Source organism: Suillus fuscotomentosus, assembly GCF_016647785.1.
Source record: "Suillus fuscotomentosus strain FC203 chromosome Unknown F5891scaffold_65, whole genome shotgun sequence".
NCBI classification, from domain to species: domain Eukaryota; kingdom Fungi; phylum Basidiomycota; class Agaricomycetes; order Boletales; family Suillaceae; genus Suillus; species Suillus fuscotomentosus.
Genome location: NW_024539577.1, coordinates 37,491 through 60,326, shown reverse-complemented (window position 1 = coordinate 60,326; position 22,836 = coordinate 37,491). Strand labels below are relative to the sequence as shown.

The 22,836-nt window shown below is 47.4% G+C and overlaps 9 protein-coding genes across 9 annotated transcripts; 4 read left to right on the top strand and 5 right to left on the bottom strand.

The window, feature by feature from the left end:
• The first annotated feature begins 57 nt into the window (after positions 1-57).
• On the top strand, positions 58-967 carry F5891DRAFT_660737 (uncharacterized protein). Its single transcript, XM_041372679.1, has 4 exons — positions 58-145; positions 198-451; positions 508-675; positions 740-967. The coding sequence occupies exons 2-4, from the start codon at positions 203-205 to the stop codon at positions 881-883; spliced, it is 561 nt and encodes a 186-aa protein (XP_041221085.1). The 5' UTR covers positions 58-145; positions 198-202; the 3' UTR covers positions 884-967.
• Positions 968-1,678: 711 nt separating this feature from the next.
• Positions 1,679-3,038, bottom strand: F5891DRAFT_960033 (pyridoxal phosphate-dependent enzyme beta subunit; the record flags this gene model as incomplete). The annotated part of the gene is made up of 6 exons (XM_041375697.1): positions 1,679-1,815; positions 1,876-2,067; positions 2,125-2,524; positions 2,582-2,696; positions 2,751-2,881; positions 2,934-3,038. The coding sequence occupies 6 exons, from the start codon at positions 3,036-3,038 to the stop codon at positions 1,679-1,681; spliced, it is 1,080 nt and encodes a 359-aa protein (XP_041221084.1).
• A 266-nt stretch (positions 3,039-3,304) lies between these two features.
• On the bottom strand, positions 3,305-4,485 carry F5891DRAFT_660683 (ADP-ribosylation factor family-domain-containing protein). Its single transcript, XM_041372678.1, has 6 exons — positions 4,368-4,485; positions 4,228-4,293; positions 4,128-4,178; positions 3,824-4,075; positions 3,699-3,774; positions 3,305-3,647 (listed from the first exon to the last, which is right to left on the bottom strand). The coding sequence occupies exons 1-6, from the start codon at positions 4,393-4,395 to the stop codon at positions 3,572-3,574; spliced, it is 549 nt and encodes a 182-aa protein (XP_041221083.1). The 5' UTR covers positions 4,396-4,485; the 3' UTR covers positions 3,305-3,571.
• A 200-nt stretch (positions 4,486-4,685) lies between these two features.
• Positions 4,686-6,898, bottom strand: F5891DRAFT_1057816 (leucine rich repeat domain-containing protein). Its single transcript, XM_041362757.1, has 2 exons — positions 5,178-6,898; positions 4,686-5,126 (listed from the first exon to the last, which is right to left on the bottom strand). Exons 1-2 carry the CDS (start codon positions 6,832-6,834, stop codon positions 4,813-4,815), a joined length of 1,971 nt encoding a protein of 656 aa, XP_041221082.1. The 5' UTR covers positions 6,835-6,898; the 3' UTR covers positions 4,686-4,812.
• Positions 6,899-6,987: 89 nt separating this feature from the next.
• F5891DRAFT_1057814 (uncharacterized protein) lies at positions 6,988-8,742 on the top strand. Its single transcript, XM_041362756.1, has 7 exons — positions 6,988-7,116; positions 7,165-7,261; positions 7,314-7,393; positions 7,443-7,775; positions 7,826-7,993; positions 8,045-8,380; positions 8,434-8,742. Exons 1-7 carry the CDS (start codon positions 7,075-7,077, stop codon positions 8,554-8,556), a joined length of 1,179 nt encoding a protein of 392 aa, XP_041221081.1. The 5' UTR covers positions 6,988-7,074; the 3' UTR covers positions 8,557-8,742.
• A 189-nt stretch (positions 8,743-8,931) lies between these two features.
• F5891DRAFT_1057811 (HAD-like domain-containing protein) lies at positions 8,932-11,176 on the top strand. The gene is made up of 5 exons (XM_041362755.1): positions 8,932-10,188; positions 10,244-10,348; positions 10,420-10,569; positions 10,627-10,725; positions 10,774-11,176. Exons 1-5 carry the CDS (start codon positions 9,127-9,129, stop codon positions 10,978-10,980), a joined length of 1,623 nt encoding a protein of 540 aa, XP_041221080.1. The 5' UTR covers positions 8,932-9,126; the 3' UTR covers positions 10,981-11,176.
• A 3,449-nt stretch (positions 11,177-14,625) lies between these two features.
• F5891DRAFT_660541 (uncharacterized protein) lies at positions 14,626-15,684 on the top strand. Its single transcript, XM_041372677.1, has 4 exons — positions 14,626-14,693; positions 14,753-15,008; positions 15,067-15,338; positions 15,401-15,684. Exons 3-4 carry the CDS (start codon positions 15,108-15,110, stop codon positions 15,641-15,643), a joined length of 474 nt encoding a protein of 157 aa, XP_041221079.1. The 5' UTR covers positions 14,626-14,693; positions 14,753-15,008; positions 15,067-15,107; the 3' UTR covers positions 15,644-15,684.
• Positions 15,685-16,663: 979 nt separating this feature from the next.
• On the bottom strand, positions 16,664-18,235 carry F5891DRAFT_660516 (kinase-like domain-containing protein). The gene is made up of 6 exons (XM_041372676.1): positions 17,786-18,235; positions 17,641-17,727; positions 17,285-17,590; positions 17,110-17,235; positions 16,947-17,055; positions 16,664-16,894 (listed from the first exon to the last, which is right to left on the bottom strand). The coding sequence occupies exons 1-6, from the start codon at positions 17,834-17,836 to the stop codon at positions 16,752-16,754; spliced, it is 822 nt and encodes a 273-aa protein (XP_041221078.1). The 5' UTR covers positions 17,837-18,235; the 3' UTR covers positions 16,664-16,751.
• Positions 18,236-19,910: 1,675 nt separating this feature from the next.
• Positions 19,911-22,836, bottom strand: F5891DRAFT_1057796 (phospholipase B). Its single transcript, XM_041362754.1, has 9 exons — positions 22,483-22,836; positions 22,232-22,431; positions 21,963-22,167; positions 21,663-21,903; positions 21,509-21,610; positions 21,022-21,200; positions 20,749-20,973; positions 20,319-20,696; positions 19,911-20,269 (listed from the first exon to the last, which is right to left on the bottom strand). Exons 1-9 carry the CDS (start codon positions 22,695-22,697, stop codon positions 20,140-20,142), a joined length of 1,875 nt encoding a protein of 624 aa, XP_041221077.1. The 5' UTR covers positions 22,698-22,836; the 3' UTR covers positions 19,911-20,139.

Here is a 22,836-nt window from a genome sequence, read left to right as displayed (position 1 = left end):
GTATGTGATTGCAAGCTAGATGAGTGTGCGGAATTTCTTTTCCTCCGCACTCAGCTTTCAGTGGCACTTCCGTCTTGCTCTCTATGTATCTTTCTCTTTGGCTTATTTTGCTGCAGTCTGTCGATTTCTGAGTCCCTGCGTTGGCGTAAGTTGGATTATTGTGTATTTAGGATTCCTCAGTTGATGAATTCATGAAGCACTCATGCAAAGGTGCCATGCAGAAAGTCAGGATATTATCTCCCGCCTTCATGTCGACGGAAATATTGCGGACGCCGACAAGGTTTCATATGCCCAAAAAGATCTCCATCAAATGGTCAAACACGTAGAAATGTGCTTGCATGCATGGATCGCTATAGGTGACGCCCGCCAGATGTATAGCAAGGCATCGTACTGTAAAAGGATGATGATTGGGTTTTTCACCAATAATCTCCCCAAGCTACTTGGTGTAATGGTCGTGTCGTATACATGCTTTTCTGTCTTGTCGACACACTGATAAACCCGGAACAGACTACATGGTTAATTTGTATAACGACTTGGACTTTAACGGGGTATTGGTTTAGATCCTCAGTGCACTATATGTTATGGCTGCAACAATGGCGACATTCCTCGCATCCTTTGTCATGGATTTCGTTGGACGGTTCATGTCACGATTTATGGCAACATCATTTCCTAGAGGTAAGCCTAACGCGCTCGAATTTCCTAATCGCTGAACTTCTTGACGACACTGAAATGAATGAAGGGACTTTCGCTTGAAGATATCAACACGACGTCTGGGGATGAGGTAGCGGTCCACTTCTCAAATCTCAGAGATTACTCGCCAAGAAATTATGAACCCAACAAGGGAAGGTATCTAACACAGAGGGTGCATGGTACGGCCGGGTAGTACCGGCAACCTATGCGAAGTCTGGCCGTTCTTTCAACCATGGTGTTGACATATCACAACGCAAATTAGATCAGACTGTGTTATTTTCTGCGTGCCCAACTCAAAAGGGGTTTTTTTCCACCAGTCACTGGTGCTTCTTGCGGTGCGTATCGTTGTCAGGTGACAAAATGGATGTAACCTACGCTGGAAAGTGCGCCCTGAAAACGCCAACAAATGAGCGACAGGTGGGGCGTTTGCGGCTGATGGATCGCAGATTCCTCAAGACACGAGTACCAATCGTGAACGACGGAATTTTAATCATAGGTTGTCCTTTCCACAGATATCAGATGGAAGAAGTCATCCAGAGTGCAACGGTATAATGTGCAACGTTATCTGACAGTATTTGCCGCGCTATAAAACCGACCAGTCCCGAGGAAACGCGAGAAATAAGGGGGTCAATTGCCATGCATAAGCTCATGGCTTTCAAAGCCTCAAGGCTGACCCCCGCTGTCCCTTCGTAAAAATTGCTCAAGTGGGAGTGAACATGAATACAATCAAGCAATGTTGTATACTTCTGTACCTACTAGCAATTTCATACTGCCTGCCAGTGAATACATGGCCTGTATCCATTATGGTTGCGGAGTTAGGTGGGAACGTGAGGTGAATACTGCATCGACAACCTTTCGCGATAAAGACCTCATAAATGAACTGATACGGAGTGGCCTTGTTACTTATCTCTCAGCCCCTCAGCAGAGTTCAGACCGGTATGCCAGAGTTCCAAGAACATGATAGATCAATGTAATAACAACAATTTGATCAATCTAGAACTGCGTACTTCCTCAGATATTCTGGTATAGCATCTCCTAGCCCTTTCGACTCTAGCCACTTCTTGGAGAACAAACGACTCTGGTATCGATATGCGCCATCGCACAGTACAGTCACAACTTTGGAACCTGATAGATAGAATCGAGCTTTAACATGGGCAATGAGAAGTAGTTGAGCTCTGTACTTACCCTTGCCTAACTTTTGAGCAAGTTCAACAGCTGCAACGACATTCAGGGCCGAGGAAGCACCTAGGTATAAACCTTCGCTATCAAGAAGCTGGTACACCATGGATATTGACTTCTCATCCGATATGTGCAGAGCTCCCGACAGGTCATTGACAAATGTGCCCAGGTTATTTGTGACACGGCCTTGACCAATACCTGTGTGGTTGCAGAATAGAATGTTCAGCCATGACGACTAGATAGAAAAAGTCTCACCTTCTGTGATGGAACTTCCGCCACGCTCAACGAGTTTTCCACCGCTAGAGATATATTTGTATAAGACACTGCCAGGCGGATCGGCGAGCCATATCTGCGTCTTGGGGTTCTTTTGCTTCAGATACTTGCCAACTCCAGCCAGAGTGCCACCAGTACCGGTTGAGCATACAAAACCGTCGATGTCGCCCTTCGTCTGTTCCCATATTTCGGGTCCAGTAGAGATATAGTGTGCATACGTATTGGCGGTATTGTCAAATTGGTCTGTCCATATGGTATTCTCCAGCTTTTCAGCATACTCCTTCGCCTGGTGGTTATAGTTCAATGGATTCTCGTAGGGCACCGCAGGTACTGGGTGCACTTCGGCGCCGAGCATGCTGAGAAGGTCAATTTTCTCTTGGCTCTGAGTGCCAAAGCATCAGTAAAGGAGATAGTAACCAGGTAGTCGGCTGTACTTCACCTGAGTGTTAGGCATGAATATCACACATTTGTAACCTCTGGCTCTACAGACATGGGCAAGACCAATACCAGTGTTGCCTGCGGTACCTTCGACAACGGTTCCACCGGGCTTTATGCTGCGTACATCTTTGATGTTAGTACTTATCATGCTACATGCTACTCCCACTCACCGACCCTTCTCCTCCGCATCCAGAACTATACCAACAGCGGCACGGTCTTTAATGCTGCCTCCAGGATTTTGGAATTCGGCCTTTCCATATATCTTGCTTCCCGTTTGCTCCGAGAGCGTCTTGAGATAGATCTGATCATGGTGTTAGAAAGGATTCCACTGTCGTTGCGCGGTGATTCCTCACCAATGGTGTATTTCCCACTGCACCAGTAAAACCGTCAACAGCGATGTTGTTGGTCGCAAATCCTCTAGTTTGTTGTATAATAGCCGGTCGCAAAGCTGATAGCATGATAATTCAGAGAGAGAAACAATTATGCAAGAGGTGGCGCACACTAGTAGTCATCCATGAGAATGGAGCGGGCCTGACACGAGCACGGCATTTAGAGGTCATCGATGCATCATGTGTCGATATTCCCGGGTAAAATAATTTACAGTGAGACTTGGCAAGTGAATTCAATTATAATGCGGGTTATCGATATCCTCATTGCTCGCTATGCCCATATGGCGAATTATACGGTAATCATGTATGAAGAGGAATATATCGTCACATCAAAGAGCAAAACTATCCATTAAGATGTAGAGATAAAGACACCCGAAGAACAGAAAAGCGCTCAGATGAGTCTAGAACAGAGCAAGAAAAAAGGGCAGGGCTGAATGAAGAAGACAAGCTCAGACATAGAATAGGTAGTCTGTCATACATGCAGAGTCGTGCAGGCCATAATAGAGAGCATAACGTGGGTGTCAACGAGGCGAAGACACAGCTGAATCGAAGTAGGTGGTATGGACGAGGGTATCAAAGTCTTGCGTATTCTGCTGTATCGTTCATGGCTGGCGTTTCTTCACGTTCTGGTTCAGCCACTGAAGGCCTTCAAACAATCCTTCACCCGTCGTGGCACAACTGCGGCACATGGAGTAAGCAACGTTCTCCCGGAACGAACGAAATACTGACCTTGGGTGGACATACCACGAGCGATCCCGCATGCGGTGGAGGCCCAATTTTTCTGTTACCTCTGCAGGAGACATAGCTAGAGAAGAAATGAGCCTTTATCCAATGGTACAAAAAGGTCGCTGTACCTCCGGGAAGGTCCTGTTTGTTCGAAAACACGAGCAATAGACATTCCTTCATCTCTCTATCACTCAAGATGCGATGCAGTTCCTGCTTTGCTTCATCGATTCTCTCTCGGTCTTGGCTGTCGACGACGAACACAAGCCCTTGGGTGCCTGTGTAATAATGTCTCCACAGCGGTCGGATCTTGTCCTGGCCTCCGACATCCCAGACATTGAACTTCACATTCTTGTAGGTGACGGTCTCCACGTTGAAGCCAACTAAATGCGCATCATAAGCTTTCAAGCTGACCCATACTACACGGGTACTTACCCGTAGGTATGGTGGTCACGGACTGGTTCAACTTGAGTTTGTAAAGAATAGCTGCGGCAAAATGTTCAACACGGCAAGAGAACAAACAAAGTCAGCTCACTTGTCTTCCCCGCAGCGTCAAGGCCAAGCATCAGCAACCTCATCTCCTTGTTGCCGAATAATCTGCCTGTTAGACATGCCGTTCAGCGGAATGACACACGATAGGCATAATTTCGACCACGCCCAAGACAAAACACTCACCCAGTGCCTTTGACAAGTTAGCTCCCATGATGATATATAGATTCAAAGGTAAAGAGCGACAGAGGCGGGTTTGGTGCCACAAGCAATGGTATCGAAAGACTGAAAGCAGGTAAACCAGGAAAAGAAACACTGGAAGTAAACACACGCCATTTCAGACCCCGAACACCTCCTTGCAATGCCTTCCATGTACGACCATCGCTTCGAGCAGCTTCCAGTGATGAAATGAAAACCCGCTTCTGATACCCGCTATATTGCTAGTTTCATTCATGCTTCCTCGCCGGAAATGCGGAAGAACTTAAAATAAGAGTCAAGCAGGGATAGGACCACGGCCAGTGTAGTGATATGTAATGAGATTATCGATAGTACAATATTAATGGAAGAGTCCAGACCGATGGATACATGCAAGATGGGTATATCCTACTAAATTACCAGCATGATAAGAAATCTAACCCGCAGCAACTCCTGGTGATGGCGTCTGACTCTGGCTGAACACCTTTAGCCACCCATCTCCCATGTCAGAACGCAGGGCTTGCATCCGCGCTCGATAGAGCTCTGCATCTCGTATCTGACTCTGACTCTGACCCTCGTCTGGTAAATCAAATACCGTGCTCGCTCTTTGGTAGCCTGATTTGCCATTCGGGGAATGTGGACGTAGTATACGAACAGTGGCAGACGGTGAGCGCAGCGAGCTCGCAGGGCCAACAGAGATCCCTGGCGGCGCTACAGTACCTCCTTTATTCGAGGAATGGGGCTGACCAGCTAAAACACGGTAAGTCTGGTGAATGCTAAATATTCAAAGAAGTGACTCACCTGTTCCATGCACGGGGGCCAGGTCGACGATGCGCTTGACTTTCCGCTTTCTCTTCCCTGCAACAGCACCTGTTAGCAGAGGAGAACCATGAGACGGTGACGAGGGTCCAGATAGCGGAGTGTCCATGGCACTATGCGTCCCTGTACAAGAGGGTGTCATCGCCTTCGGACTGCCTACTGGTACGACAGGTGGAGAGGGGAGAGTCTCAACCGTGTTTACTGATAACGGCTGGTCAGACAGTGATGCACTGAGACTGCGCTTCTCATAAAACCCTGGTGATGCCCCATCGAGCTTGATGTCCTTTTTCTCCGTCAGGAAAAGATCAAAGCATGCGGTGCGATAGTTGTCCTCGTACTCGGTGAGCGGATTCCCTTCAATCCATACCTCCATGATGTTAGGTAATGTTGCCAGTCGCCCAATCTCAGCGCTCTCCTCTATGTGGTTTGAGCGCAAGTCGACGCGCTCAAGTGCCATTAGACGCTCTAAGCCACAAATAGATTCAAGCCGGTTGCGGGAGAGATTGATGTTGAGAACTTGGCCAAGGTGCGTGTAAATACCAAGGACTGAATCAATCATGTTATCGGAGAGGTTGAGAGAGACGAGGTTGTGCAATGTGGCAAGACCATGCGGTACGGACACGAGGAGGTTAGACGATAGGTCGAGATAGCTAAGCGAGGTGAGGTATGGTAAGGGGTCAGTGGGAAGAAAAGCGAGAGCATTATCTGCCAGCGATAAGTGCTTCAATAATGACCATTTATAGGGCGAGAGGGGAGCAGCAGGTGAAGGCACAGGAGGTGTTAAATCGTCTTCATCATCTTCGGGAACGGACTCGGGTAGGCGAGTACTCTGGAAAGAGCGTTGTGAACGAGGTATGCGTCTGCTTCTCAAGTCGCTCGCGGTACCATCTCTTCGAGCCTGGTCATCCAACACGGCACCAATAAAGATATCAGTGACGTCCTCCAGGCCACTGCGCTGAACTGTTAAACTCCGTAGACTTTCCGCCAGCCTATCCCACCCAAGTAATGTCCGTGGGTCTATATCAATGCACTCCAAGGTCTGAATATTCTTGAATGCGTCAAGTGGGAGCGCATTCTGATTGGGTGGTTCATCTGCAAGCTCAGCGATGACTTTCGGGCCCGGTGCCCTGATGGATAGAGCAGGGAGCTTTGTAAAAGAGCTGTAAATATACTTGAGCTCTGCATCTATGGTTTGCGGCTCCTGTCTTCCCCACCACCCTACTCCAAGCGACAAACCAGATACGGCTGAAAGGGACGAGCGAAATGACGCGAGAGACAGTGTGTCGGAATTGTCAGAATCAGGGTACAGATCGATGTGCGTGTAATGCATGGGCTTTGAGGGATTGTCGACTCTCACATCCAATGTGCCAATGTCAATTCCAAGCGCCTCTAAGCGCATAAGAATGTAAAATAGCCTGTGCGTGTCGATATTGAACGAAACAGGTTTCGGAGGAACAGGTGATGGCACTTGTGAATCATAAGAAAACCAACCAGCGAGATTGAAGACAGAGGTGTTATTGGCAGGGGGACGCTGTATACGCCTTCGTCGGACAAAGCCGGCTTCTGCTAGTCCCATCTCATTGTTTCTGATGAATGTTGCGATTCTGCGCAGATAATCGTCGCCTGGCTGTGGTTCCATGATGACTACGGTGAATAGAAAGATAGGCCTTATGACCAGCAGGCAGCCAGGCAGCCGAGCGGAAACCTGTCTAAGTAGGACCCCGCATACCCCATTCTGTGACATAACGTCGTGACAACATATCGTGACAAGATTAAAACGCGTCAGTCTGCTCTTGAAGCTCATCATCATCAGTAAGACATCGACAAGCTCAAAGACCAAATCTTGATTGTAGTCGTATCAGATCATTAATTGCCCATCATGAAGTTAACGATAAAGACGCTCCAGCAGAAGATGTTCCAGGTGCGTAACGTTACCTATTGTCTTCAACAATCCCTTATGCGAATAAAGCTCGAAGCCGAGGGGTCAGAAACCATCGCGGATTTGAAGCAGAAGATATCAAACACACAGGGCCATTCTGTAGAAAGCCAAAAGCTCATCTTTTCTGGTACGGCCTTACAGTCATTTCACAGCATCACAGTGTTCATCCGGCATCGCAGGCAAGATTCTTACAGATGACAAGACAGTTGCATCATGCGAGATCAAGGAAAAGGACTTTTTGGTATTGATGGTTTCGAAGGTTTGCAATAGTTTCCACCTGTCAGATGTCAAGTTCACCGTGATCGTAGTCTAAACCTACGCCAGCTCAACCTCCCCCGGTAATTGCCTCGACATCGACGCCACAGCCCGAGGCTGCCGCACCTGCCCCAGTAGCACCTCAGGTTCTAGCGCCAGCCCCTGCAACACCAGTACCAGCAGCACCAGCACCTGTTGCGCCATCTGCCCCTCCTGCTGCTCCCGCGGCAGCACCTATAACGGCTGACGGCAGCTTTTTGACTGGAGAAGCGCTCCAGTCGACAATCAGTAATATGGTTGAGATGGGCTTTGAACGTGAACAAGTCATTCGCGCTCTGAGAGCCAGTTTTAACAACCCTGATCGTGCTGTCGAATACTTGATGACGGTAGTTCAATATAACTCATTTTATTTGTCTGATACTCATTCAAACCACAGGGCATTCCTGCGCATCTCATGCATGAAGCAGCAGGCCCTGCTGCGCGACCAGCGCAGACGGGGGGTGTAGCACCTACTACTCCCGCCGCACCTGCACCTGCACCCACCGCACCTGCAGCCCAACCTGTCCCAGCAGCCCCAACTGGTCAACCCCAGAATTTGTTTCAGGTTAGTACCTTGATTTATTTTTCAATCGGACTCTCATCAACGCAAACGTAGCTTGCGCAGCAACAGCAACAGCAACAGCCTGGTGGTAGAGGTACAGCAACCGCCGGTGCGGGAGTTGGAGCTGGTGAAATTGATCTAGAGGCCCTTCGAAACCATCCCCAGGTTCAGCAATTGCGCCAGCTAGTCCAAACCAACCCAAATCTGCTTGCGCCGTTGGTTCAGCAAATTATGGAGCAAAATCCACATCTTGGACAACTATTGGAAAGTAACCCTGAAGCATTAATGCATTTGCTGAATGGGGGTGAAGATGGTGAAGGCGATGGTGCTGTGCCACCCGGGGCACAAGTAATACATGTTACGCCGGAGGAGCAGGCTGCGATTGGTCGGGTAAGTTCCCTCCACACGCGTCCTGAACTTGCACTTATTGTACGTGGCTATAGTTGGAGGCTTTGGGTTTCTCGCGCCAGAAAGCTGCTGAGGCATATCTGGCGTGTGATAAGAATGAGGAACTGGCAGCCAATTACTTGTTTGAGACAGGTTTTGATGACGAGGAGGACCAATGATGGGCTGTGACGTGTTTGTGGAGTTCTTTGCATTGTTATGGTTCATGTAGTAATTCAAAGCTGACTCAAGCTACCTAAGCTACGACTGGATGGAGCTGCATCAAAATGAAAAGCGGTGTATAGTCGATCCAAGATTAGTTTGTGATTTATTTATTATTGAAATACCTCACCTTGGCTTAGACTCAAGTTGCGTGACCTGACATGCTCGCGAGGTGATCGGAGAGAGGTCATCAATAAGCGTTTCTCGTATAACCGAAGTACCCTGGCCTTACCTATGAAAGTTCAGTGAGAGCATTATATATTGCAGCCCGCGGAGTCTATCAAAATTTGAATGCAAACATCGTATAGACAGCGTGTGTTTTACCGCGTGTGAATGTTATAACGTACAAGCAGACAGTATCCGCATGTTGTTGTGGTGTGTTGCTTGGCCGTCTTCTCGTCCTTCATCCTTCCTCTCTTTCCTTTTCCCCAGCATACCCAAAAGCTTTTTCAATACCGCAAGCATCATTACTGCTATTAGGTTTGAAAAGTTACCAATTATTTTCACAGCTTGTTCTAGTCTTCCATCCCATGGCATCCCAAGACTCGCCACTAGCGGACGACAAGGACGTTCAGACGCGCGAGCAGGCGTCTCAAACGCCAGCCATCGGGAATGGCTCTACAGGCGTAGACACTAGTGCGCAAGTGCACGAGCAGTCACCCACATCGTCTTCGGAAGCGGACAAGGATATTAACCCAAACCCTTCTAACACCGTTTCTACCTTTGGTTTACCAGGCGAACGCGAAAACGTGAAGCCCAGTGAAAAGGAGAAAGACAAGGACAAGGGTTCTTTAGCTACGACAACCCAGACCCACCCCAATACAACTTCTACCAGCGCTACGTCTAGCACCGCTCGTCGATTTTCCAGAAAGGTCAAACCTGCGTCAAAAACTACTAAATCTTCAACTGCTTCGTCTAGCTCTGCACGCGAGAAGACTACTTCCAATAATCATACCAGAGACGAAAATAAGTCTGTCAGAGGTTCTCAGAAAAAGGAATCATTCATAGCCAAACTCGTGCGCAAACTCGTGCCATGTGTCGCTCCCAATGATCGTACACATGCGATTGAGGTCGATGTCGACGACGCCACGCGACCCAAGGCCACTGACGTGGTCAACGGTGCCTCAGCGCCCGTAGCCGATACCAGTGCGCCCAGCGAAAAGCAGGTTGAAGTGAAGGAACAGGAACGGGAAAAGCCAAATCTTGTGGTAGAGGTATCCCCTCCTGCAATGGAAACCGACTCCGTAGAAATCGAGGTTATTGTACCCCCCACGCCAACCAAGACTCTCCTCCCAATATCTGAAACAGAGGGGGTGACCAGCGGAGCAGTCCAACCTCCAGGATCGACTGGTGCAGACATTTTCTCCCCCTCACTATCAACTCCTGTAGATGTATCACACACACCATCTGCAAGTACCCCATCACATGCTGGAGATACCTCGCATACAGCGACCGATTCAGAGGGTAGCTTCACGGACGAAGAGGGTCACGGGGAACCGGAGGAGCCCGAAGTGGAAGAAGGGGAACCGATGGAGGAAGACGACGAAGATGCTCTGATTCTCAATGGAGGTGCAGGTATTCCGATAGGGCCTGTGAGTTTTTTAATTCCTCTTGATGACGCTAGCACTGATTTGGTTTCAAAATAAGGATGGCGAACTGCGCCCGCTCCTGCCACCGATAGCCCCCCACCACGTGGGGCGCAAGTGCCTCGTTCTTGACTTGGACGAGACCCTTGTACACAGTAGTTTTAAGGTGGATTTTTCGGCTTCTCCGGCTTCTCGATCTAGTGCTGCTTCTGACACGTTTTTTCGGCCGCTCTACAGTCCATTCAACACGCGGATTACGTTGTTCCAGTGGAAATCGAGTATCATTGGCACAATGTGTACGTGATCAAGCGCCCGGGGGTCGACAATTTCCTGAAGAAGATGGGCGAAATTTACGAGGTGGTGGTCTTTACTGCTAGCTTAAGCAAGGTTCGAGGGGTCATTTTTATTTCCTTGATATTATCGACTGATTTTTATCGTGTGTAGTATGCAGACCCAGTTTTAGATAAGCTGGACATTCATCAAGTGGTGTCACATCGACTATTCAGAGAGAGTTGTTATAATCACAAGGGGAACTATGTCAAGGTAATAGAAGCATATTTGTATGTTTCGTCGCTAACTTACTCTATGTAGGATCTTTCTCAATTGGGCCGTCCTATTGCGGATACCATCATTCTGGACAACTCTCCAGCATCATACATTTTTCACCCTAACAATGCGGTCCCTGTCTCATCGTGGTTCAATGACCCACATGACACGGAACTCACCGATCTTTGTCCTTTCCTTTCGGACCTTGCTGAAGTGAGAGATGTTCGGGGTGTCTTGGATGGCGGTCTGTAGGGGTAGTGGGTACATGGGATACGAGGAAGAGGAACATTACAGGAGAGCAGTAGGCTCGCGAGCACAAATTCTTTGAGTGTTGTGATGCTGGTCAAGCTCTCCTGTTTTTTATTACAGGTCAATGCAACACACTTCACATCCCAATGTTGTGCACTATCACACAAGTTCTATCGCATCCTTGCTCTACGTCTCGATGGCGCCTTTGGCCGATTATGCGATCTTTTCTCTTTCCGCCCTCTCCGCATTGCCCTCATCATGACCCCTTTCACCCATCCTGCATCTGTTACGATTTCCCATGCCCAATATACCCTACATATCTAACATGACTTTCAATGCCCAAGTGTATTGGCAAAACTTTGATGACGATACCCCTTTCTTCCATCTCACTCCACGTATGTTCTTGCATCGAAACTCTTCCACGTAATCGCTTCTGTGTTACCATTTGACATTATTGCCTCATTCTATTATTTCTTGCTCTGTGGCTGGTTCTATATGAAGCAGCTACTCGCATCTTTTCGTACTCTTCCCTGTCCATTCCTCCCCGGTATGGTCGCATGCCTTTATGGTGTGTCCCTTTGTTGATCTCAGACCTCGACCAAGTATCTGACCATCTACAGGCGGTTTTTCTCCCATTCATGGATGCATTCATACACGTCGATCGTCACTGGCAATCTCCATCTTGCGGCTAAAAGTATCGCCATACATACACCTCATTTTTTTTACTCGCGTCGCTGTAGCTTAGCATTTTCCTTGTTTTATTGAATGTTTATTGCACTCGGCGACGCACCACTTTCCTTCCTTCCTTCCCTCTCTTTCTTTTTCTCCTGAGCCTTCTTTCTATCTCCCTTACACAGAAAAGCACGATATCCTGACGAACTTCTATGATCATGTTACATATCCACGATTATATATTATATTTTCTCTGTTCTATTGAAGTCATGCGACGCGACTAGTGACTGGTTTTTATCACATGAGGACTCGAGACGCGTTTATTGATCGTCGACCATCGAATCGATCATCCATGGGGGTATGTAATAGCACGGAGATTGACGAATCCGTAAGTTTGGAGTAGTCGGTAGACCTAGATCGATGGAAATTAAAGTTGTGCATATATGGTGAACAATCTGTCTACGACTTGAGCACTACAGCATACTCAGTATTGCAAGAATACGATATCCAAGGCTTATGCAGTTCCATGTCGCAACAGTCAACACATCTTCAACTACTCGTGTGACTACCATGTGCGCGCGTGAATTGCGCTCTTGGCAACAACTTCATGAGGCTCCTTTTCATTTCGATCTCCGCATTCTCCTTTCGCACCCCGTGAATTTGACCTTCCAGTTGTGAGTATCTCACATCGGGGTGAACAATATTTAAAAGAGGTTTATATGTTGTACAAAATGTGAAAACAATATTTGATATTTAAACTAACATAAAGATGGGTGCACAACTTCAAATTTTGGTGGTGTTTTGTGTGTCATCCAAAATATCAAATATTCACAACCATATTCCCACAGACAATATGTCAACAAATATAATAAATATAATCAGATTTTCCATGTCTGCTTCAATTTAAAGTTTGATTCTTACATAAAACTTTGGAGAAAACTTGAAGTTTTGCCAAAGCTTGACATTTAAATCGAGTTTTAATGTCATGTCATCTGTAAAACTTCAAGTTTTCTCCAAAGTTTTACATGGAAATTGAACTTTAAGTTGAAGCAGACATGAAAAATCTGACTATATTTCTTATGTTTGTTGACATATTGTCTGTGGGAATATGGTTGTGAATATTTGATATTTTGGATTACACACAAAACACCACCAAAATTTGAAGTTGTGCACCCATCTTTATGTTAGTTTAAATATTAAATATTGTCTTCACATTTTGTACAACATATAAACCTCTTTTAAATATCGTTCACCCCGATGTGTCTGTGATCTCGCTTTGCACAAAATTTTCACCCAACGTTTCGCAGCAATGAGTCAATGACCTCGGCAAGGAGGTTACGATCATGCTCGCCTGGACGGCCTCTATGAGGACTTCTTCTAAAACATTGCCATTGTTTCAGGGTCAGCAAATTCGCTGGGTGTTCCTATTCTCTTGCTGCCAAGTTGCCGACTTGCATATGAGCCCTCTTTCTAGGTCCATACTGGGCAACCGCAACCTACACGGCCCAGTAAGATGACCGACAAAGATCAATAGTCTTGAAAGTTGCTTATATATTGTATAGGCTTGCTTGCTTCAGAGCCTAGGTCGAGAATGGGCAGGTCATCAGTGCTCCGACCTCCGTCAATATCAATGTGAGCGACTCTCATCTACTCCGAATTTGCCAGCACCAACGCAAGCCATAATACAGAACAGCGAGAAACCAATCTTGACAGAAGCCAACAATGTCTATCATTTCTCTGTAAGTCTAGCTTCCGTTGATTTTTATCTCGACCACCGACGAATACCTCGTGTAGCCCCTCCCTCGCCAGTGCGTGCGTGCATGCGTCTAGTATATAGTCAGGCTGCCAGAGCTGTAGCGATCAAGTGGCATCAACATTTTATACCATGTGATACTATGGGGAAGCGACTGTGGAGGAGAGAGAGTCAGCTTGAGGCGGAAGGGACCTATGAATGAGGAAAATGAAAGGGAGCAGCTCATCTCTTATAGCTTTTCGATGCTGGGCGATATCCTAAATTCAGCATGTCATCACAGGACGATATGATCAACGCAGTCGGATGCACACAACCTCGACATCTACAACGCTGAGCTCTAATACTCGAACGTATCAAGGACCGAGAACGACTTGAGTGTGTAGCCTCACTCTGGCTCCGGCGAGTCTGTATTTCCTTCTTCATGACAAACACCAACTTGAAAAAGTGACGTTTACACATAGTAGGGTCCGTATGATAGTCTCTCAACTCTGTTCGACAATTGCAACAGTCAGGATGCGGGCTTCATGAATCAGCCTCGCCTTCCCAAATTCGCAATATTAGTAGCTGTGCCATGCAAAGTTCGTTGTTATTGCAGGTTCGGCACTTCTGAAGTCACTCGTATGGATGGATTGATTAGGACTCGTCATCTGATTGTGTCGTCATAGTCCCTGCGTCAGTACGATCAGGCCTGCGTGCTATGCATGAAATCACATTTATTTCATGGCACATAATGTCCGCATCTTGGCCCCCTGGTCAGATTTTCTGGATTGCGCATTTGCAATTCTGTGCCCAGACACCGCGGAGACTTCTTCTCATTCGTATTCAAATGTGTTGGAGACCGAGAGCGACACGCCTAGGAGAATGACGGGGGGTTCAACGTTCAGGCACGGTCTCTCCCTGTCCTTCCTACTTTGCAACCGATATCGATACAACGGCGTATGCCTTGCATACTAGTATATGCTTGTATGTCTTGGCTATCTACGACATGGCCGTTGTTCCTATCTAACAGCTGTTGACTCTATGGAAAGACTGCAGAATCAGCCCCTGTTCTGAATTAACAATATCCACATTCAGCACTTTTTACCCAGACTCGGAAGGGTACTATACACTGTCCTATGAGTCAATTGTCTATCATCTGACTATGTAGTCATGGTCACCGGATCGCATGCAAGCCTAGCTACTCATGAAGTGGCCTTTATTTTACAGCGGTTTTCTGAATTAGCAATCCACTTTGCTCTGCCGCCGAGGCGAGATTCGCTATCATTGTATGTTCAGCACTTCTGATCTAGAGGTATGTCCGTGACGCACCGCCCTGTGAACAAAGTGACTGACTATCATCTGACTATGTAGTCAAGGCTGTTGGATTACGGGCCTGGGTGCGCATATCACCCTGAGCGCCTACGCTGACCCCATCTTCTGTTCCAGATTCTGTGGATGACGGTCATATCTGTGCCCAGACACCACGATGGCTCCATGCTATTTCATTTTCTTCCCAGCAAAAAACTATTAGTGTCCGCACTATTCTCCGGATAGGGGTTTCCCAGAGGTTTAAAAGCAAGACTCGTTCGATACTTGACTTTCATCGCTTCAACAACCTTCTACAAAAGTGAGTCACAGTTAGCAGCACGTCTATGGCTTCTCACGTTCATTCTCGCACGTTGCAGCAACCATATCCGCACCAGCAGCTGTCTCGCAGTCCACGAATATGTCCGACCTTCTGCCCACCCACTTCGTCGGGACCACGATGAACGCAGTGCAAAATGATGAGGGTAAATTCCGCGTCTACTTTCAAAACAAAGACTACCAAATCTACGAAATGTCGTTGAACGACCCGAAGAGCACGGCCTATACCCTGCTCAAACTCACGAACAGCAACATACCTGCTGCTCGTATCAACACGCCCATCGCAGCCGTGGCGAGTAACGACTTAGAAGAGGTGTGTGTTTTGAGACTAACCGTTCCGTGCCTTGTAGTCTCATTCTCATCTCACTATTACAGATCCGCGTTTTTTACATCACCGTGGACAGCCGTGTGCAAGAGATTTGTTATTTCAAGCGCCATGGTTGGCAGAAAGGCGCGACCATTGGCACCGCTGTTGAGAACAGCACCTGCTTGTATGCGCAAGGCCGGTTCGTTCACAATGAGACCATGCTCAGGGTCGGGTTCCAGTCTGCAACCGCTCCACAGACCATCACAGAAGGTTGCACCACGAAAGACGAATGGAAGATCCGTGTACTCTAAATTGGATGGCGTACTTCTGCTTCCATGCCCAGAAAGTGATTGTGTTACGGGATGTATCGGTATCGGATGTATATGTACTATATTATAAAGGCAGTATGACGTGTGGCTTGCAACATCGCAAGGTAGCTGGGAGTTTGCTCGGATGCGTCTCCGGAGACATGATGGACATACGAGGTCTATGGGCGTCGAACTTCGACACTGGAATGCAGGAGCACTCGAACAACGGTAAGTGCAAGTGAAGCTCTTGGACGACCGTGACAGACATTAGCAAAGATTAAATCGAATGCCCGAAAGGAGAGTAGAGGGACACTGCAGAATCATCTGGAGCGCTCGAACGATTGGTGGTGTTCAGTGGTGCCTCAAAGGGGCTCCTTGAAGTGGAGCGCGCACGTGGGGTAGACGCGGGTTGGTTCCGCGGGATCAAAGTTTCGCTCCGTACGCCGTGCTTATATATGTTAAAAATGTTAGATACACGTATGGTGTCGTTTTGGACCTATGGTAGCAGCTGGCTCGAACTTGAAAGTTTGATGGCAAAACCATGTCTCCGAGGTGATTGAAATCCGGAAAATCAACCGTCTGGAAGCCGGTTTATACCATAGGTCCAGAAATGGCTAAAACTTGACCCTGGTCTCACATTCCAGCCAGGTATCTACTGTCGAATTTTTTTGATAACACGCAGTGCGTAAGCCTGATGGTATCTATTTTATCAATGCGGGGGTCATTACTGCCGCCATAGAGGAAATTGCCTAACATGAATATTCTGGCCACGGTCAACACACCTTCTAGAATAGGGATACATCCTGAGTGAAGCATCGTACTCTGGCAATATCATGCGCGCCCGGCTTTACTCCTGTATCTTAGTCAATCTTCCAAATCAGCTATCGTTAGAGAGTAAAACCTTCAGTCCGCCGACCCCTTGGGATAAGAAATAAACAATAGAATAAAGAGTGTTGAAGATGTATGCAAACAGAAACATAGAAACTACGGTACATAAATGAATGTGAATTGCTTGTAGCAAGAAGGGAGGCACAGTAGAATGGAGAGCTTGATATAGAGAAAGTCGTGATGAAATCGTTACAAACTGGAAGCATCATAGGAAAGAAACGATTCACGGCCTGGGCTTTCTCCAATCCACATTTGGAAGCATAAACATCCCAGGAGGTTCGGCGCACCAGATGTTTGCTGGTTGGGCACTAGTCTCTTCATCCCACAAGTGCGGTAACATCTCTGGCTCTTCTGCGCGCTGGAGAGCTGCAATAAGTTATAAGTACGATGTTCCGCAGATGAATCAAATTGAACCTACCGCGAGAGCAGGCCCCGTGAAATTCCGATGTGCCATCTTCGTTTAAGAAATACCAGTGACTAGTAATCTGTTGGAACCCGTACCGCAATATGGGAAGGGGATGGAGCAACTATCACGGTATAGGTAAGTGACAGCATTATAACATAGACAGTCAAAAGCTTACCCCTACGAGCAAATCCGCCACAAGGGAATCAAGTTGATGAAACGCGGGGAACAAGTCGAATGTTCCGTAATGCTCAGCGTGCCAAGCAACATACTTCATTATGGAGTCCTTCCCGTCAAAGAGCTCCTGGGGGTTATATCAGTAAGATGGCGACTAAGCAAGACACAACACGTACCTTATGGGCCGGCGGCAAAACAAGCTGGTACAGGACACATCCGAATGCCCACCAGTCCACAGGCATCCCGTATTTCATAGAATCCGGTTCTTCCATGTTGTGCAGGATTTCAGGTGCCATACAATGTTCAGTACCCTTGACGCTGGATGAATAATCCCACCATGGAATCAGAGGCTTTGGCTCGCCGATATAACTGAGCCCGAAGTCAGCAATGCGCACGTTCTGTCGTATATCGATCAGAACATTTTCTGCCTTGATATCACGATGGATGATGCCCATGCTGTGTAAAGCATTGATGCCAAGCGCCTTCAGGGGGAGTGGTGAGATATTGAAAACCAAGAACAACAGCTACTTACTAGTTGTGCGCTCCACCTGCGAGCATTCTTGACGCAATGTGCAGACTCGATGTCCATATAATATGTTAGATCATTCGCCATTAGATCCTAAGTATTTGCAACGGATTAAAACAGCTCAAATGGCGCACAGGGGAGAAGCACATACCATGACGAAACAAACGTTTTTCTTTGTCTGAAAGGACATCTCTAATTCCATCAAGAATATCGTTGCAGGACAGCGCTGCCTCGAGGACGCAATACGCTTGTAAACCTCCAACTCTTTCAGGAGACCCTTTCCTGTACCATGGTACTTGAGTGTGTCCTTCGCAAAAACCTTGAGGCACAGCAAGCGACCTGATGCTATGTCTTCAGCTCCGATAGCTCTGGCAAAACCTCCCGCTGACAGAAGGCGCCAGATACGAAAGGGACCGTTCACGTATGGCAGTAGAGGGAGTTGCGGGATGGATGCCTCTGCGCCTGGAGGATTGGCCTAGCTCGAAGTGAGAAGGAGGGTGAAGAGGATCTGAAGTCAAATATGCCGCGTTGATGTTGATTCCCCCCACGATCTGAGAGATGAGAGGCACGGGGAGAGACATGACGTCTGGCACTTCGGGCAAAGCACTCGATAATTGGGGTGCTGATAGAGATGAAGGAGTAATCAAATTCAGAGCGACCTTTGAGCCTAGACAGGAATAATAGCCAAGCAGCTTGGACTAGTTATGAGGAGAAGGGTGAAACGATGGGAAGAAGGGATTGAGCAGACGCGCTACTTAAAGAGTTGTCTGGCAGGACCACAGCGCATCTTGAAATGTTGAAATGTGGATGGGCTGATTGTCTTAAAGCACCCAGTGTGGTCGCGGTGGTCAAATTGTACCATGGCATGTGGTGTCAATCACGAGGGTGACTAGTATGAGGGGGTAATCTGTGGAAGCGTACAATGTGGAACAATCAAAGCACGTTGTTACCACAGTTAGATGCCAATTATCGGCACACAAATGAATAGTTCACCACCCCAACTGAGTATCAGCGTATTGTGTGACGGCAAATTGGCACACCTCACCAGCTCCAAGGCGTCCCATGAGATTTACGCCGCCAAAACAACATGATGCTGCAGAAACATATCCGAAAGAATGTAAGTGCTCTCAGTACCGATAGCATGACTATCTGGTCGAGTACTGAGTGTTGTCAGGCATGGCGGCTGTTACAGGTATTTGACTTCTGTTTTTTTCTTCATTCGTGCCGCGGGCCTTTCAGAATAGGTACTCCTGTGACAAGAGCCGTGCAGCGATAATGGCGATGGTCCTCCGAGTCGGCGACTCCCGATTTGTGTACGAGTTCGGTCATTGCTCCAGGTGCAAGTTCTAACTTCCATCGCCTGTATTTTTATAGGGGCAAGTGCAACGTGGCCGAATATGAATTAGAGGACACGAAAGAGAAAAGAAAATTCAACGAGATGCCATAGCGAAACTCTCGGGGAGGTTGATACCGGGGGCGAGCGAATGTAATTTCATGCAGAAAGGAATTTGCTCCGTAGCTTTACTATAAGTATGCCTGTGAAACCATGTTCAGATCTTGTTTCACCTAAGTGGACAATATCATTATTGTTGTCGAACTATGGGGTCAAAACGGCCTTGAAGTTTGAGAATGAATATTGTATCTCAATCTGCTTGCGGCGGTCACCATAGGTTACCATGTGGATGGTCTACCTGTTTCACAGGTAAACGCAATGCAATGATGAGGACTCAGGACGGGGAGAAGGAGAAACTTCACACTCACTAGTAGGTAATAAGCCAGCCACCATCAATTTATCCTGTGATATCGAAGTTCAACGGTACATTTGCTATTTCTCCCCTCCTTTTCCACACAGGGGGCTCCAAGCTGCTGTTGTCGGTGCAGAGTAAGGGCTTGCAAAGGGTGTCTTCGGAAGGTCCTATGTAATCTTTTTGGATCCTCAAATTTCATGGATTTCAAGTTGATGTCCTAGCTGTAAAGTTGGTTGCTGGTGATAGTCCCCCAACCATCCGCGGTTCACAGCTCGAGGTAGTGTGTAATTTATGTTGAGCGGAAGGTGCTTCACGTTAACTCCGAGCTCAGAGTGGTGTACCTTCGAACGACTCTTGACAGCCGCACGACGGAATGACGGCGTTGGAAGGCAAGAGTCAAGCGGGACGCGTGATGGCGGCCAAAATTGATAATTGATATGCAAATAGCACTTGCAATGTGAGGCCAACGTAGCTAGTGCATATATAACTGAATAAATACAGTTCTCACGGAGTCGGAAGGCCGCCGAAGTGCGTCGCCCTCCATCGATCTCATCAACATCAGGTTCAATCGATCACGGCGTAGATTTGTCTACGATGTGTACTATATAGACGGCAGCATCGAGTTACCAAGCATGTTAATTAACGTGTTATTAGTGCGACTCTGGGGTATATAATGACAACAGTACCAGTGTCCAGTAGTACAACATGAAACATAGTATGTGATGCAGGAAATATGTGCAGTGATAACCTCAGAGCATCATGTTATCGACATTCGACGCGTCAATTCCAACGAGTTACCATAGTACTTCCAAGGTTCGTCATCCTCTCGGAGCTCGTCGACACGAGAATACCTAGACAAGCGTGCTCTCCTCCGCCGCCACCAGAAACTACGTACAATCACTAAGTCATCAAGTTCAGATAGTTGTGATCACTCACATGAAACCGACAATCCCTGCAATACCCACTATGATGCCAACAATGGACCCTGCCAATAAACTCTTATCGCCTTCTAACCATTGTGCAACTTTCTCCAGACCGCTCGGATCAGGGTCCTCGAATATGAATGTTCTACCTGGGAGTTCTGATAGGCTTGTAAGATTGTTTGGATCGTAGCAATACTGCGCAAAGCATTGCGAACAGATATCTGATCGTGGTGTAACTGCGCGATCAATTGCGGCACATTGCAAGCATCGCCCCCAATTCGGATCAGAGGAAGTTGTGTTTGGTTTGAAGCCACCCAAGGTATTCCAGAACGCTTGATTTATGAACACGGCCGTGAACTTGGATGTGTAGGAAAATTGGATATCATCAGTGCTGCAAGATGATATCAGCATTATCTTTGAACGATGTAAGACGTGCGGCGTACTTCGTGGCTGGCGCCTTTCCATCCAACGGAGGCGCATTAGGGAGATATATGATGATGGGGTAATCGGGTTGACCTTGAGTGAGATTACAGCCAAAAAACGTTGGGCGCATATTGACGCCTGTGGAAACAAACTGAGCAGCAGTTCCAGGTATGGGTGGCATCGGTTGATGCGAAGACGAGAGCACTGATGATATCCGCTCGAAGGTAGTTAGCAGTGATGTACCACTAGCAGGAGTTAGTATTTATTCATCGTACATTGCCAGCAGGTCTCACTTTGGCCAATGGTATTGATCATCCGCACTACCGTCAACGACGACTACTACATCCAGTCCCCTAGCCTTAACAAGTAGGCTGCTAAGGGGAACTTTCTCGTAGTTTGAACCTCCGTCAAGAAGTTCGAGCTGGTCTGCAGATGAGTCTTGAAAAGTACCAGGATTGACACCCTTGAATGGCTGTAGATACAGTCAGGTGGATGTTGCGAGTCGAGATCATGATACGAACGTTAGGCCAATTGGCTGCATTCATGACATTGGAGGCGTATGCGATAACGACTGCTTGAAAATAAAGTTCATGCCTTGTTCATCTCCGTCAGAGGTATCAAACCCAAAGTTACCGTCAGGTAACATTCAAGACCGCCTGCAACAGTAAGTCAGGTCGAGAACAGAGGAATTCCCAGGTAATAACATAACATACGTTGAAGAAACTAGAACTTGTACCCATAACAAAGCTCGCCTGATCAAAACCAGCAACGCAAGCTGACGGGTTCGCCGGAAGACCAGTTTGTCAAATAAGTCCCAGCATATTTCAGCTGTAGCATGGCTGAAAGACTTGGATCCCACGACCCGAACTCAAAAGGTGTAATCTACACCGTTCATGTCTAGATGCGTTCCTGCGCTTATGTGTTAAGTACTGACCTCATAAACAGTTGAATTCAGGGGGACATTCGTGGTTATCCCTGAGCCCGCTTTGCGTGAGTCAGTGGCTACTATCGGGAATGGCATTGTGTAATTTTGAAAATTCGGTAGGAGAGACATTTGGGACCATAGTTGACCAGCGCCGTGGCCAGTCTGATTGGTATAGAAGTTTTCTCGCGTAGTTTCGTTTAAGAAGTGATATGAAATCATCCGACCCCATAGGTCAGTCGCACTGGTAGGACTGAAAAGGCAAGTATCAGCGTGATGATTGGTGTACAATGTTCCCGTGAAGTAACGTACAGTCCATTATTTGCCTTTGATTCGACACTCGCCAGGATACTGCCCCAATACTCTTGGTTCTTTCCATCGCTGACTGATGGCGATGATGGCACAATTAAGTCAAGGTCTACTATCCATGACGAAAGATTTTCTCCATTCCCATAAACTAGTTCGTTGATTGAGGGCCAATCGTTCATCAGAAGTGACCCGAGTAGCCATGAACCGCCTAAGATAACGGTGGTGAGCATCATCAAAGCTGGCAATGAGCATTTGTCCGATAGGATACTTACCAGACGAAGCCGAGAGGTAAGACGCGACTTGCAGCAGTCCTCCGGTCCCCGCCTCTCTGGCGGTGGTGTTTCTCCAATCCAACCCTGACAATACTGCTGCGCCATATTGTGCCGTGCGGTATCCCTCGCCTCCGACTGGCGATGCCAATTCTGGGAAATTTGCCTCCCAATGGTTGACCCAACCTTCGAGTATCCAATATCTGACGCGTTGCCAAGCCAGTTAGACCACGCGTTTGAGATTATATAGGGACTCCCTGGACGCAATATAATCCGTTTCTGATGTGTTCAGAACCTGAGTCTGTGATGTGAAGGTCCGCACGAGCGAGTTAGGTGTGTCTGGACAATTGACATTGACTGTCGGAGCATATGCATCGACTGGGTTCTGGGCGACAGTGAAACTTAGGATACAGGATAATATGATATGCAGAGCGAGCTGGAGAGATATGAATATGTCAGGATAAGTCATGGAGGTTTACACTGCATCGCTGTTGTCGAGAATGCTAAAGTTATCTGAAAGAAAGCGGTGTTAGATGTGAAGTGACCGGCTGTGTTACTGCATGTAGCCTATGCACTCGAAGCGATGCAATCTTCACGTCGTCGGTTCC